General features: G+C 33.8%; 2 protein-coding genes and 2 long non-coding RNA genes across 4 annotated transcripts; 2 read left to right on the top strand and 2 right to left on the bottom strand.

Annotated features, from left to right (window-relative positions):
• Positions 1-689: 689 nt before the first annotated feature.
• LOC147764810 (uncharacterized) lies at positions 690-1,944 on the bottom strand. The gene is made up of 3 exons (XR_015332220.1): positions 1,798-1,944; positions 1,608-1,669; positions 690-1,351 (listed from the first exon to the last, which is right to left on the bottom strand). It is a non-coding gene; the product is annotated as an uncharacterized LOC147764810 (long non-coding RNA).
• Positions 1,945-6,117: 4,173 nt separating this feature from the next.
• Positions 6,118-7,492, top strand: LOC147764811 (uncharacterized). Its single transcript, XR_015332231.1, has 3 exons — positions 6,118-6,279; positions 6,836-6,908; positions 7,059-7,492. It is a non-coding gene; the product is annotated as an uncharacterized LOC147764811 (long non-coding RNA).
• A 294-nt stretch (positions 7,493-7,786) lies between these two features.
• On the bottom strand, positions 7,787-13,567 carry LOC106172127 (COMM domain-containing protein 9). The gene is made up of 6 exons (XM_013552726.3): positions 13,431-13,567; positions 12,413-12,544; positions 10,243-10,327; positions 9,270-9,359; positions 9,031-9,134; positions 7,787-8,437 (listed from the first exon to the last, which is right to left on the bottom strand). The coding sequence occupies exons 1-6, from the start codon at positions 13,470-13,472 to the stop codon at positions 8,288-8,290; spliced, it is 603 nt and encodes a 200-aa protein (XP_013408180.2). The 5' UTR covers positions 13,473-13,567; the 3' UTR covers positions 7,787-8,287.
• Positions 13,568-13,662: 95 nt separating this feature from the next.
• LOC106172130 (uncharacterized) lies at positions 13,663-15,275 on the top strand. The gene is made up of 4 exons (XM_013552729.2): positions 13,663-13,793; positions 14,205-14,292; positions 14,566-14,728; positions 14,855-15,275. Exons 2-4 carry the CDS (start codon positions 14,206-14,208, stop codon positions 14,980-14,982), a joined length of 378 nt encoding a protein of 125 aa, XP_013408183.1. The 5' UTR covers positions 13,663-13,793; position 14,205; the 3' UTR covers positions 14,983-15,275.
• Positions 15,276-15,540: the final 265 nt, after the last annotated feature.

Raw genomic sequence — 15,540 nt, forward strand, 5'->3', positions numbered from 1 at the left:
ACAGATACTTTCATATTTGACGGGTTTTAATATTTTTATATCTGAATTACAGGACATAAAAGATACACACACTGGACAATGAATTCACCCCCTGAATCAGAGTAATCAAAGTTATTAACCTGAAGAGGCGGAATATAAGCAATGTCAGAATATCGAAACAGTTGAATTGTTCAGTCAGAACCCTTTTTTTTTTTTTTTTTTTTTTTGGTGAAATTTGATGTTAATAAAATGATACCAGGAGCATATCATTCCACAGTCATTTATCTCCCCCAAAGTAATGGTTCAGTAGGGGTGACACTTCTATTGTCCAGTGTGTATAGGAAACATGACTTTGGGACGGTTTCAAAGGCGGACATTATACCTTTTAATCTTAATTTAGTGGCGTTTTCGATTTTTTCACTGACAAGCAAAAGTCCAGTTCTCATCAAAAAGGATTCAAAGAGCATTTAACTTTTTAAAAATTCGGCAAGTCCGAACCGCAAAGCATCTCTGAATATGAATTTTGGCATTATTTCCATCTTTTATGATTAAATGTTTTAAAGGTGCCAGGTTTCTAGTTATATAAAGCTAAACGCTAATGAGTAACATAACATTTGTTCCTAAAAATGGCCTTCTTTACTTTTAACATTAATCGCTCGCTGGAAAATTTTATATTTTGGTGTTTTGATTAATATAAAATATAAATACATTAAAATGATACGAACAGTACGTCATTTTTTTGCATTTTATTTGAGCACAAATGTTTAGTTTCGCATCGGAGCTTTCATACAAGATGCCCTGCAGGCACCAGTCTTCACACTTGGCTTATCAATAAAAGAGTTGTTATTCATTTGAATGATTCCTCCAGGGCAGTCACGGTTGTAGACTTGTAGTCATTGGCTCCGCTTGTTTCCAGCCAATCCGATTGAAATCAAATCATATTCCAAACCATCAAACAGCTGGAAATACTGTGCGACTTAAACACTGTTTGCGGGTGCTTGGAAAAGTTCAAACCACAGAAGGTTGTCAATTCTCCCAAAACTTCCCTCCGCCCATATTCATATTTTGTCACATTCATTTCTTGGAATAGCAATTGACAAATAAAATCACTTAGCCATTAATTATATTAGATAAGTCATACTAAATGGAAAAACAAACTATTGTTTTAAACATTGAGACAATTAAGCCAATAATCTTTCAGATTGTTATTTTGATGCAAACAAGGCAACCAGAAAGCTGCAAATGAGGATGACTAGAGACAGAGTCCAATTGACGACTGTCCCACTAGTGGTTGCCTCCAGAGAGGAGGCTGTAGTTCCGGCATTGGGATCGGTACCGTTGCTAGTATTATTGACTTGAGCTTTAGTTAAATCTGAAATAATATATAGTATTTATTGCATAGTGTACAAGTACGCCAATACAGGATGACTTGTACGTGGCTAATATAAGAAAATAAATAACTATTAACTCCTTTTTGCCAACCTCCGTTTGCTTTACTTTCGGAATACAACTATTATATTTTTTTCTTTACAGTTCATAACGTAACAGCTTCTAATCATTGTATTTTGCACCAAAAAGGAAACGTTAAAAAATACAAACGCTTGAATTTTTGCAAGCAGACAACTTACCGCAGAGTAGCAGTAATGCAAAAGTAAAAGTAGCCAGGACCACAAAGTTCTTCATGATGTTTCTGAAATGATAGAAAATTGTTTTATCACACAACTAGTTTATATCCACAGACGTAAATAAGGTGCTTGAAACACGATTGTCTTGGAAACAGGTAAAGCTTTTATTTTTTGGAATAAGTGAAAACCATACTTTTATATGTCTTTGGTCCCCAGTCAGATGAATTCTCTCTCTGTTGGAAATGTGAGGTGACCGACGCAACACCTGAAGGAAAATATAAGAAAACTGCACCACAGTGATCTTTAAAATTCAAAAGGGTGTAAATATTTTCTATTTGTGCTTGGAAACTATTAGGACGCACATTTGATAAATTTCTCTGACCATTGTTTCTTATCTTAGTCAAATTAACATGGTCTGAATAAATTTGTAAGATATACATTATCGTGAAATCTTAAGTGTTGCTAAGAAGATAATAATTCGGCGTCCTGTTGCAGTTGTATGCATTTTGTTGACCTCGTTAATGTCTGTCTTACTTGAAAACTCAAATTAATTTGAAACACCAATTAGTTTGAAAATTGAAATTTGCTTTCATTAAATATGTTTTAACCAAGGGTTATCGTTGAAATGACTGGCGATCACGGATTTGTTTCTGCTTCCTCTTAGTGTCCATTAGTTGAAAAAAGTGTAGATATTCTTTTCTTTTGCTGAGAGATATGACGGGATGCGTTGTGTGATACTTAATTATATCCTTATTGTTTGTTTGTTTGTTTGTTTGTTTGTTTGTTTGTTTTAAAATGACCTATGAGGCTACAGTACAAAACCATTTCAGTAAAATTATATATATATGAAAGTTAATGAAAAAAAAAACAAATACACGGCGTATAAATTAATATATTTTTTGTGAATTGTAGTCTTATTGCGCGTAAACTGACTCGTACATTATTTGTTCGCGATAAATAGCTCCTTTCTGACTCGACCTTTATCTTCTAGCCAGTATTCAAATTGTAGACATATGAGAAGAAATATAATTAGATATCTACGGAAAATGTGTTTATTAGTTTTTCTGTCTGTCCGTAGACCATAAAAATGTGAGGCACAGACGAACAGTTTTATGTGGTATGTGTTTTCAGTAACAGCTAGAATTCCCTTTGTCATTAGCTTTAACTGAGATTCACCAGCCAATATTACGTCTGTTTACCGTCAGACTTAATCAAGGAAATAAGGGCTGTGATAAATATTACAACCTATCACCAATTAGACATGATGGTTCAGTCCCCCCCCCCTCCTCCCCCCCCCCCCCCCCCCCCTTGAGCAGTGCAATTTGGTTAGGGTAACTCAGTCACATCATTTATATTGGGTTTTAAACTTCAAGAATTTTAACCGGGGTGTCACGTGATTCCTAGTATAATATCTTAATGTTTTCTTTCCGTTTTTCCTGATGCTGCTTAGGGCAGTGTTCCAGATAATTGACAAAATAGTTTTTAAAATTCGGGTTACCCTGGGACATGTTGTTCCTGATGTTGGCTTAGGGCAGATGACGTGTAACTGTCAGCAGACGAAATATTGGCTGGTAAACCTCAGTTGATTTTTCCCAAAGCAATCAACAAATGAATCTCCAGTTGTTTATTGGAATTATTGTCTTGCAAGTTGACATGTTCTGTAGATGGATTTACGGGTTCACACAATCACACGCACGCAAGCACGTACAGATTAAAAAATAACGTCTATACCACAATGATAACGAGAGAACAAACAGGATTTATAACCCATCCTGTGAATATGCTTGAATTTTGAATTTTCTTTTTGGAGTTAACATTTGTTTGTAAGAGAAAGAAATTAAAAGCTAAAATAATCCTCTTAATAAAGTTTTGAGAGTCTATGGCATAAGAGGCAAACTTAAGCCTAGATTACATTTGAAATGCGACGCCCGTACGGCACACGTATAGGGCCTACTGCCCGTAATACCCTTTTCGTACGGCGTCTGAGCGGAGGTAAACGGTGGCCGTGCGAAATCGCACGTAATGTAGACATACTCGGCGTAGCCTGTAACTTCTTCTTCTTCTTCATGTGCCAGGTCTGTTGCAGACATCGGCAATCATGGCCCTCCATTCCTCTCTGTTGTCAGTTCTCCTGATGAGTTCATTCTTGGGGGATTCTTTCCTCGTTGCGTAGCTATTCAGACTGTCTGTGTATTTTGTGCGTTGTCTTCCTCTGCTTTTGGTACCACAAATCTTTCCACACAGTATTTGCTTTTCTATTCCATCAGCTCTGATTATGTGCCCAAAAATTGTAATTGTCTTTTTCTGATGGTTCTGAGTAGGGATCGTTTGTACCCGTCCATTTCCATTACTTCTTCGTTTGACTTCTTTTCAGTCCATGATATTCTCATAATTCTTCTGATATACCACATTTCTGCTGCTTCAAGTCTTCTTTCGAGGTCTTTTGTTAGCGTCCAGCATTCGCATCCGTACAGAAGGATGGACCATATGAAGGCTTTCACAGTGCTGATTTTGGTGCTGAGTCTTATATTTCTGTTGGTAAAGATGGGCTTCATCTTGGTGAATGTGTCTTTAGACAAAGCGATTCTCTTCTTTATTTCTGTGTCGCATCTGGCATCTGGAGTTATTGTGAAGCCCAAGTAATTAAAGGTGCAAACTTGTTTTATTCTTTCCCCTTTGCATAAAATGTTACATACAGGCATGTCTGACTGTTTTGAGATTACCATGCACTCAGGAAAGATAAACGGCGCCCGTGTAAATATAATCTAGGCTTTAGACATCTATACGTAGCAAAATTCCTAAGAAAGCAAGCAAGCGTAACTTTTTCCTATAGCAGAAAATGAAATTTTCTGCCTTTGATACCACAATTTTCTTTGCGGTTTAAGATATGCTACTATATACTGGATTTTAAAAAAATGCTGAAGTTACCAGGGGTTTTATTGTTTACTTACTAGTATAAATGTATAATGACTTAAAGGAAATGCGTTTGGTGAGACCAATTTGTTTGTAATGTGAGACGTTCATTTTCAGCGCAAATCGGCTCCCAATATGCGTAAAGTGGCGATCCATTTTATTCAAATTGATGGGACAGGCATTGTTGCTTTTTATAGAATTAAATATAGAGAGAAAGCCAATAGAAAGGCGAAAGTACTTGTGTAAACAGTTAAGTAAATCAGGCCCGTAGCCAGCAATTTCAAAAGGAGAGTTCTTTTTCTGAATAAGTGGACCTTTTACCATGAAACCTTCATGTACCTAGATAATTTTTTACCTAGGGGGGAACTTTTCCTGGCGAAAAGTTGGCTTCTTTTGAACCCCCGAACCTCCTATTAAAGAAATGTGACTATATAAAGATGTAGACACATTAATACATTTTAACGCCTTTTAATAGCAACATAATAATACTACAATTTCATGCCAGGGTATGTTCTTAAAGGGTTACTTATTCTATCAGTAAAGAAATAATGAAATGATGCCTTTATTTAATGTAACGCTTTAATTAGGGGCTCATTTCTTCTTAACAAACAAACGAACAAAAATGTAACGTCAAACGATGGCACCGGACTGTGAGTAGGGGAAAAAGCTGTTAAGAAATAAAACAACAATAATTTTTTTTTACCCTAAGTGTTTTATTGTTATTGGCCTTATATTGAGATAAGTATTTAATATAAAAGAAACGAGGAAAAAGCTATTTTGGTTTATATTTTCACATGTATATAGACCTTTATAACCTATCGAACCCTCTAATGTCATTGCAACTTGATCATATTGTCACCATCAATTCCTTTTACGTCGTCTGGCGTCTAGGGCACCATCAAAGATCTTCCACTGCTCTCTGTCACGAGTCAGGTGTTGAATGGTTCCTCAGCTTTCTCCTTCTCTCATGAGCTCTGCTTCAACGGTCCTTCTCCGTGTGGTCTTAGGTCTGCCTCTTTTTCGGGGTCCCTCTTGTGTACAGTGCACAGCTACTTTTGTGGTGGAACTTGGGTTCCTCTCAGCACATGTTAAAGTCGTTTTTTTTTATTTATGAAATATATATAGTGATGATACTTAGGTGAAATACTCAAACCCCAGTTTTAGCTTCTTGCTCGTGATACCACATCTCATAGGAAAAAAAATAATCAAAACCTTTACACATCGTCGAAATACGGTTACATTTAAGATTTAGAATGGAAAGGCTGTTTATTTTCTGTTTTGTGTGGAACTAGATTAATTTTTTAAAAATTGTTTTTGTTAGGCAAACAAACCTTTCTCAATTTTAACACTTTGCTATTATTGTCAGGCGGCAGAGATCTCTGACTAAACATCACTCGTCACATTCGTTAATTTTGTTCATTGCATTAAAAAAAATGAATGTGTTAAACATTTGGATTTTGTTACAGACTCCTTTTCGAATAAATCCGTCAATTTTATAAAAACGACAAATAAATGCTTTTAGCCATATTTGCACATTAGTGAATAATTAAAGGCGGCACATGCCATTGAAACAAGTCGATTTTTCCACTTGATACATTTATAATGCTTTTAGCAACCAGGAAAGATTTGAGAGATTGTGGATTTTGCAGCCTAGTGGGGGCGACCTAAATTTCGAAAAAACATGATATATATATGCTCCAACTGCGAGGGAAATATTGAGTGCAGACCGGAGCCTTCTACCCTAGTGATCTGCCAACTATCGGTAAGTTAGGCCTACCTGTGTACGTCCAGAGCAAACCCAAGGCAGCTTGGTCTCATTTTTAAATGACAGTGAAATTTTCCTAGACTGTAAATTCTTGTGATAAAAAAATTGAGTTTCTGTTTAAAAAATTGTGGATGATAAAGCCATACCATGAAGGCCATACCTAATCGTACATCTAACGCAGGTTGTTTTGATTAGATTAATGAATAAAGTAAACAAAATATTAAATACTAAATACATCCATTAAATATCCGTGTGAATATGTCTTGTAATTAGAAATAGCCTACTACCATTTCTTTAAAAGAGAGCTCATTTTTACAAGGAACTCTTAAAGCTATAAAGAACGTACACGGAGCTGTTTTGTAATGGCGTGTTACGTCTAGAAAGTGCTGAGCGACAAATTGTTGTCATATTCTTCAGTTTTTTCTTAAAAGTTACCCAAGAAAATATTTTTTCTGAGAAGAACTATTTATTCAACAGTTTACTATAGGTTTTTTTCCATTTGCTATTTTTAAAGCGTATTTAAGCCAAAATGTTTGATATCACTTTATTTCAGACCACTATGCACCGCAGCACTGCAATCTTGTTTCACGCTATACTTCTCTCAGTTTTCCTCAATACAGTCAAAGGTTAGTCAAAATATTTTCCGTTTCATTGATGAAGTCTAATCTCATTTGTACTAGAAAGTAACGGGAACGAATAATTTGTTTCATTTCTTTGGTTTTACATAACAACATGATTTGAAATATTCAAGAAGTTTATTTTTACTAAATCATTAGATGTTGGCAGTAGCTTTGGGGGTCCTCAGACACCGGACAACGATGAAATGACTACAGAAATCAGCATGGTAAGCGATGGAGCAGAAGACGCCTCAGAGAATGAAAACTCCATGAAAACAACATTTTATCTAACAACGCAATTAATTCCGACGAGTACTCGAATGCCAGCAGGAGAAGACGCCAAAAACAGCGGGATCGCGTGCACCAGTGTCAGATATTTGAAGGTCATTTCAGTTGCGCTAGTGCCATACTTAACGGTTACACTCTGGTTGCTTTATTTTAACTAAAAACTGGCCAGATTTGAGCAAAGTGAATGATTAATCCATACAGCTTTGGCACAGTACTTAAGCGCGCAAACTTCTACAAGTAAGATGTACACAAAGTGCAGTTGCCATAGAAACTTACGTCATTTCAATCACTCTGACAGAACTTTCACAATCACAAGTTACTTGGATTTCGGTCGGTTTAATTTTTAGTCAGTTTAATTTTCAGTGTAATTTTTTTAGAAATGATAATAACATTAAGCATATGCTCCCAACGTCCGGTTAGTACACAAACATTAAAATGCAGCAATGTTCACTGTAAAATCTTCTATTAGTCATACAACAAAGGAAAGTCAGGAAAACTATTCAACCATGACTACAACGTCTTTGGATGAAATACCATAAATGGTTTATAGAAGGGAATGTGACAGCAGAAGCGTTTTGTTTACAAACATCAAGTACATCTCATTTTTACATAGATATGAATTTATTAATTTTTTTTATATTTCAATGTTTATTATATAGTTACATGTAAAAATAATAATTATCGATAGTACATTTCGTGGCATTGGTAGATTAACTGATAGAACAATGATTGACAGAATAATGCTATGTATGTTATGTAATCAAGTGCTGAGTCTCTAAATTTACTTTAGAAAACCCACTGAAATAAAATCTCACATTATATGTTTTCTTAGTGTTTGTCTTACATCTGTTTCCATGCACCTACTCCATACAGAATATTCTTGATATCACATATAAGAGAATTTTTCAACTTTGTTCCAATACAGACAATTTGACAAAATAGGTTTTAAAACTTGGGTTACTCTGGGACATGTTGCTTATTTTCTTGCCTATCCTGTTCTTCTTTGATACCTACTATTTAATCACAGTGAACAAATTACAAATGATAGTTCTCAATGATCATTTCTTTTAGAACAAATTTCAATATGTTATTATATTTATCTATTTCTTTCCTTTAGATGCCACAGATGATAACTGGTCCCTTATTTTACCAAGTCCATCTAACATGGTGTCTAGTGTCTCTTTAGAAAGTTCAACATTCATACTAGTCACTTCTGGCACACTATCAATTTTAGTGGAATTTTCCTGGACCTGAAAGCAGACAAGATAAAATGTTTTTATTACTATATCACTTCAAAACTGAAAAAAATTGATAACGATGCCCTGTTTCAGAAATTCCAATGGTAACTTGATAAACAAAGCAATAGAAACCTGTTTACTAGGCCATACTAAAGATTCAGTTCATTATTCTAGAAACTGTCAGCTTCAATTTGCCATTCAACCCTGAATTTCCAGTCTCAAAGGCATGTCCAGCTGTCACTACTTTTACAAATTTGAAAAAGTGAGAAGAATGTCACAACGAAATGCATACGGTAATTATTCGATTTTTTCAAAGGGCAAAAATTATCAAACTTCTATATATACTGTATATGATTTTATAATCACAAAAAGTATATTTCTGTATAGCATTTGCGGCACTTTTACTGCATACAATAGAACTTTTGAGAAGCCTGCTTTTTAATTTTGTTGCTACCATTAAAGAAGATTGATCTAATTTTAAGTATCTGTAAAATTCATAATTTTCCCCAGTGAAAAGTTTGAGTAATTCTTGTATTTATTTTTTACAAAATTTTCGAAATTTCATGAATCAAACCACTTAAACCATATCTTGTGTAATCTTATACCTTCAACTGCATAATACATGTTGGAACTGACATCCTGCTTATGCTGTCAGAGGAGGTCTTGATGTCTATTCTCCAGTCAAAGTCTAGAAGCCTTGGCAAAGAAACTGTAAACAAAATATCATTGACAAGTCAATGTTTATTCTAATGATGGACAGTGATTGAGTTCTATATTATTTTTAAACTTAAAAAAAATGATTGAAGTTTTCTTCTTAATTTTGTGTGTTTATAAAGGCACATACCTTGATTGTTAATTGCATGGTTTTTCCACATTGGCAAGTTCTCAATGATAATTTTGGCAAGTAGGTCCCTAAGGTTTTTGTGAAATCCATCTGAAAATCAACATATTTTTACCATTATTAGCTATATGTGTACTTAATTTTCAGCAATCATTAAAATAATATGAAAAAATTAAAAGGTTTATCATGAACAAGTACACTTCAGTAGGGAACAAATATTAATGAATTTTTGAATTTCACTGCAATTCTTGACAAATGTCTAAATATTAAAAAAAAAAAAACTCTTACTCTAAAATGCATTTTAAATCTGGAACATGTCAATATAGTTCTATGTTATCTTGTAAAAAAAAATTTAAAAATTGACAATTTTGTATAAATTTAGTGAAATTTATAATTTTATATATTTTCAAATACTACATGCTCCCTGCAGTTAAAATGATAGCGTCATTTATAATATGAAATAAAATATGCATTCAACACACTTATCAGGTAATGAACCACGAGTGTAGATGTCATTAAAATAAGAACAATGGTTTAAGCGAGAGTTAAAAAATAATTCCCAATCTGAGGATCAGGAGAGAGCTATTTATTATTTTGTGGCAAATTCCTGCCTTAAAAGTGAGGGTAAATTCCAATGCTTTGACATATACCCCCATCAGGCATATAAAACTAATGTAGATATCCTGTTGAATATGGTTTAATATAAATCTGTATTAACATAAAAGTATGTAATTCTCTTTAAGTCAAGTCTCAACATAGTGGAATTTTATGAGAACCTATACACTGAGGGTAACATTATTCAAAATGATAGCACAGTTACAATGTATACATTAAACATGTCCTTTTTAGTAAAAACAAACTGCAGTACTAGTACTTGCATTTTGTTATATAGCCTGACAGGAAGCAACATAGCATATATGAGAAAATATTTGAAATAAAAATGGAAACATGAGAACAATGAGTGGTAAAACTTTACCTGGAAATACTTTAAGCACAGCAGCTGGTTCTGTTTGACCTTGAAATACTGCCTTTTTGGTAAGAATGCTTAAGTGATTTAGAAGCTGAAATGTTTGACAAAACTGTTATATAACATAAATATTTAGCATTGAATAATTTAACTACTTAAAAAGATGAAATGATAACCTCCAAACTGGTTATTAGAAACAAAATGCCTTCAATCAAAATTAATCAGATTAAAATGTCGTCAATAGTTCTTTATCTAAATTTTCAATGGTTTAAATAAATACTTTTTTAAAAAAATTAATACACTGCATGTTTGGACCAGAAACAGGGTGACTCCAAGGTTCTTTATGCATCAATATAAGTCAATTTAATTAGCACCAATTTTCAAGAGCTTGCACAACTTTGCATACAGCCAAAGTCTAAAATGATTAAAAAGCAGATCTTGGGTTTCAAGATTTCCAGCACCTCAAATTTTGAACTTCCAGCAAAGAAAAGAGGCTGAGATTTATTTTCCCATACACCTTTTCTCTCATAATCTGAATAGAAATAAGTATTTAGGATATGTGTTTTGTAGTAGATTTCATGCGCAAATCCACAGTAATCCAAGTAATATGGAAAGAAAGGTCAAATGTAGCTATTAATATATTTATTATTGTATATGGCTTTATTACCTCCACCTGGTAGGTTATGTTTTGGGTTGTTTGTCTGTCTGTCTGCCTGTGTGTGTGACCGTCTGTCTGTCTGTTGGCAAAATTATGCAAAAAGTTGTGTATGGATTTTGATGAAATTTTCAGAAACTGCCTGGAGAGGACCTAGTAATAAATGACTAGATTATGTTACATTATTTAATAAAGGGTTAATTATAAATTAAAGGGATAATAACTCTTCGTTTCGGCCAAAAAATGAATTTTCCTGGAGTAAACAACAATTTTCCCATACTTACCAATGATTAATGAATCCATTTTTACATTCAAAGTTTGTCCCTGGTTTTTTTCTTTAAAGTTTGGTTTTTTGTTAAAATCTCTTAAGAGATTTTAACAGAGTATAGCCATCAATGGAGGTCACGTGGTCTAAAGACAAGCTCAGATATCAGAATAATAGCTATAATTGCCATTTTTGTGGTAAAACAGAATATATTATATTTCTATGAGTTATTCACAATGTTTTTATTGTGAAATATAGATCTCATACGAAGAGTTATTATCCCTTTAATCATTTTTCTAGCTGTCTGTTAGCAATATTATGGAAAAAGTTATGGACAGTTTTTGATAAAAATTGTCCAAAACTGTTGGGAGGGGGCAAGTAACAAACAATTACATTTTGGTGGTGATTGGTTACAAGTAATCAAATAATTAATTAGTTCATTAATAAATAGGTCATAGAATAGGTCAACAATGGGCTTGATTTTGGTGGTGATCAAACAATTAATTATTATCAGTTAATATTTTATACTGTCAAAAATTGAGCTAATTTATAAATAAATTAATGATGAAAGTAAGTTAATCAATGAGTTAATTAATAAATAATGAACAATAATGAGAACTGAGCTGCCTTGGTGGAGGTTTGTGCTCTCTGAGTGCTCTTCTAGTTGAAAATACCTGTAGGATCTCCCTATACAAGTTTACAGCTAATCAAGGCAAGTAGATAATGTTTAAGTTATCAATATTATCCATTTGAAGTTGCTGGGATCCAACAGATGAACTTTTCTTCATGTATCACAAAAAGTTTACTATGGGATTTAATTGAATTTCTTTATTGAAAAAAGTCATGTTGTAATGTGACAAATCACTGAGAGCTTTTCTAACATTGTCAATTAAATTATCCTCAATTTTTAAGGGCTTGCACCACTTTAAAGTGAGTGGGGGTGGCCATTACCTAAATTTTAATATTTGAATATTATTGAAACAATCAATAACCACATTTAGGGAGATGTAAGATTGATTTACTCATGAGTATAACTGTAGCTGGTCATAACTAAATTGAATGAAAAGAAGAATGTGAACTGATGACAAAGTTTTTGGATACATCAAATCTTAAAACATATAAATATTTCTAATAGTAAAATTACATGTACTAATAATGAAGGGATGAAAATAATTTTTTCCATTCAGATGACATAAGAATGTCTAATTTTAGTTATAAATACTAAACCATAATTAACTAAAGGAATTCTTGTTACTTACATTTTTACTCTCTTGCACTTCTATGGAAAGTCCTTCTGATGTTTTCTGAATTAAAGCCTCAGGTATAACTACAGTGTCTCTGTATAGGAAAGCCTCATTGCACAATTTGGCCACAAAGTCTTTTGAAGATGCCTGTAATGAATAAATACAAATCAACAAATAGAAGCAACCATAACTGACAGATGCACTGTGTAACATGCTGTACATTCATCCATTCCAGTGAATTACACATTTGTTTCTTACCTTGCTTTTGCTTTTGTGACCTAAGCAATTGGGGTTTAACTCAAGATTGTGAAAATATAAGGTATTGGCAGTGGTGCTTGATGTTAAAGAATATTGCATCAAGCACCACTGCCAATACCTTATATTTTCACAATCTTGAGTTAAACCCCAATTGCTTAGGTCATGAAACAATTGACATTCAGACCCAACAACTCAAATTGAGAGTATTTAAAAGAGAAAATAGAACCTTTTCTCATGTTTAGTTGTGACTGGGCTGTTTTTTTTTTTTTTTTTTCAAATGTATTTCGCTGTATTGCGCAATTTAGGAGACCCCGGGATGGACCTGGTAGAAGAAATACACTTTAGAAAAATGCAGTGGCGGATTTAGGGGAGGGGTCAGGGGGGTCCTGACTCCCCCCCCCCCCCTTCGATTTCTGATAATAATAAAAAAAACACCAAAAAACAACTAGCTGAATCATAGTTCTAAACCGTACCAAATGGCACCATTTGCCCCCCCAGAACACCAATTTTTTACGGGGCCCTCAATCGTGCCCCGATCCTGACGCCCCACGCCAAGATGGTGAGTCGGCCTTGCAATCAGAGGCCTGTCAATCCCAAAAAACGGACTCCCCCCCCCCCCCCCCCCCCTTTAAAAAATATTCTAGATCCGCCCCCGAAAATATATTTGATTGGTGAAACTAAAAATGACATGGGGTGATTTTCCATATTATGTGTAAGCGTAAATATAAGAAAACACCTCAATTGTGCAGAGTTCAACCCGCCCAGTGCAACTTACTTTTAACAATAACGATAACACTTCCGTATCGACAGTCGCCATTTTAATGACCTTCACCTAATTTTCGAGTTGTGATACACTTTAAGTAGATGTTGAATATACAATGCATAGCCTCAATTTTCCTGCAAAATTCAGATATTTATGTTAATTAAAGTGCAGGTTAAAATGGGCATACAAAGATAAAAGAAACCATAAACGCACTAAAAATGTTGTTGATTAGAGTAGAGATTAGACGTACGTGATTGGACAACACAGATCACATGAGCAGGTGCGAGTTCGTCTGCTCTCAGTGCCGCCTCTGCACAACTGAAAACAGGAGAAGCTGCAGAAGTTTGTGGAGTTTGTGAATTAAATTTGAATAAGGTCGGTCTGTCAAATTGCCATTCATCAAAATATGTAAAAAGCGATTATTATTGGTTGGCACATTTGATTTGTAATTTTTGAATCGTTTATAATATTACATATAGTTCAGATCATCATTAACAGCCTGTTTCCAGTCATCCCGGTTCTTCACCTGGTACATCTACAAATGAAAAAATTAAAATGTCGGGGTATATGGCTGAGTAAACAGAAATGCAAATATTTATAAAAAGGACTGAAAACATAACGTTACACAGTTTTCTAGTTAACTTTAGATTGTTTTTCATCTAATTTGGGAGAGGTATCGAAAGGAAGTTGGAATGCGTTTTGGGCGACATTTTTTTGTGGCTGGGTAGGAGTTGCAAAAATGTGAAAGTACTAAAGCTGTGTTTTATATACATGTATTTTATTCAGAATGGATACCCCAAAAGTCCAAATTCAGGTTGAAGAACATACACCATTGGAACCAACTGCACCAAGTATAACTACAGACATGACTGAGGTAAATTGCCCATACTAGTACTAGTAGTACAGGTATATTGATACTAAATTTTCCTGACGCATTTACAAAATGTACAAAAAGTTTTTTTTATCAGATTTATTCACATGCACTTGATTTATTAAACAGTTTGGTAACTCATAATTAAAGTTTACTTTGTGTACAAGAAGTGTGATATACTTTAATATGTAAAAAAATGTTGCAATTATCATTTTGTCTTTAAATTATTGGAAATTGACCTTTTTATTCTTTATAAAGCACTTTAAACATTTCTAGGCAAACCCCAATGAACAAATTAGTGAGGAGATTAAAGTAAATGAACCCCAAGCAAATGAAGAAGTGGAGAGTCCACAAGATTCTAAGGTTCACAAAGAACCAGAAACTGGAGAAGTGGAACAGGAGGCTGTGGCAACATCTGACAAAGAGAATGCACAGAAAGGTAAAAGTAATGAGTACAATACAGCTGTACTGATGTTGAGTATGTTTTTCAAAAAATAAATCTTATCAGTTTGGATAACTGTTATATAACTTAATCTTATTGTAAAATTGCAATTTTGTTTTGCAGAAGTAGAACCTGTTAACCCACAGAAGAGATTGTCCAGTGAAGTTTTCAGTGAGAACAGTCAAGAAACCAGCCCAAAGAAACATAGGTTACTGGAATCATCTGTAAACCAACATGAAACTGCAGCTTGAACTGATTCTGTGCTAAAAAAACTGTAGCAAAAACTGTAAAAAAACTTTAGCATTTATATTTTGGAAAAAATCTTTTAATAGATTTTTAATGGAGCTGTTCTTTTTTTATGTAGTTTAAGTTATGATACTTATATCTGCACATACTTTGTAACTGGGCACTTTATTGAAGATTTTAAAGTCTCAAAATTTTCTAATGTAAGAGTGATTTGTTCTCTCCAACCCTTCATATTTTTAACATTCAAATATTTGTAGCATTAATTGATCATTGACTAATAAAAACATATTTCCAATCACGTTTTGTTTTAGAGTAAAATTTGGTGATAAGTAATTTGAAATATTATTGAAATAAGTTTGCAGTGGAATGTGAAATCATGTTAAAGAGCAACTTATGAAGATGTGCTGGACAAAAAATTACATGAAACGCCTTTGTACATCTGAATGCTAATAATGCCCTTTTTTGTATAATATTGGTTCGTGATCATTCCAATCTATTTATTTCGTTTGGATGCAAAAAAAATGTTTCGCTAGATTGCACAATATTTGCAAGAACGGCCTCCG

This window comes from Lingula anatina, chromosome 1, assembly GCF_051362555.1.
Source record: "Lingula anatina isolate TDL-2025a chromosome 1, LinAna3.0, whole genome shotgun sequence".
NCBI lineage: Eukaryota > Metazoa > Brachiopoda > Lingulata > Lingulida > Lingulidae > Lingula > Lingula anatina.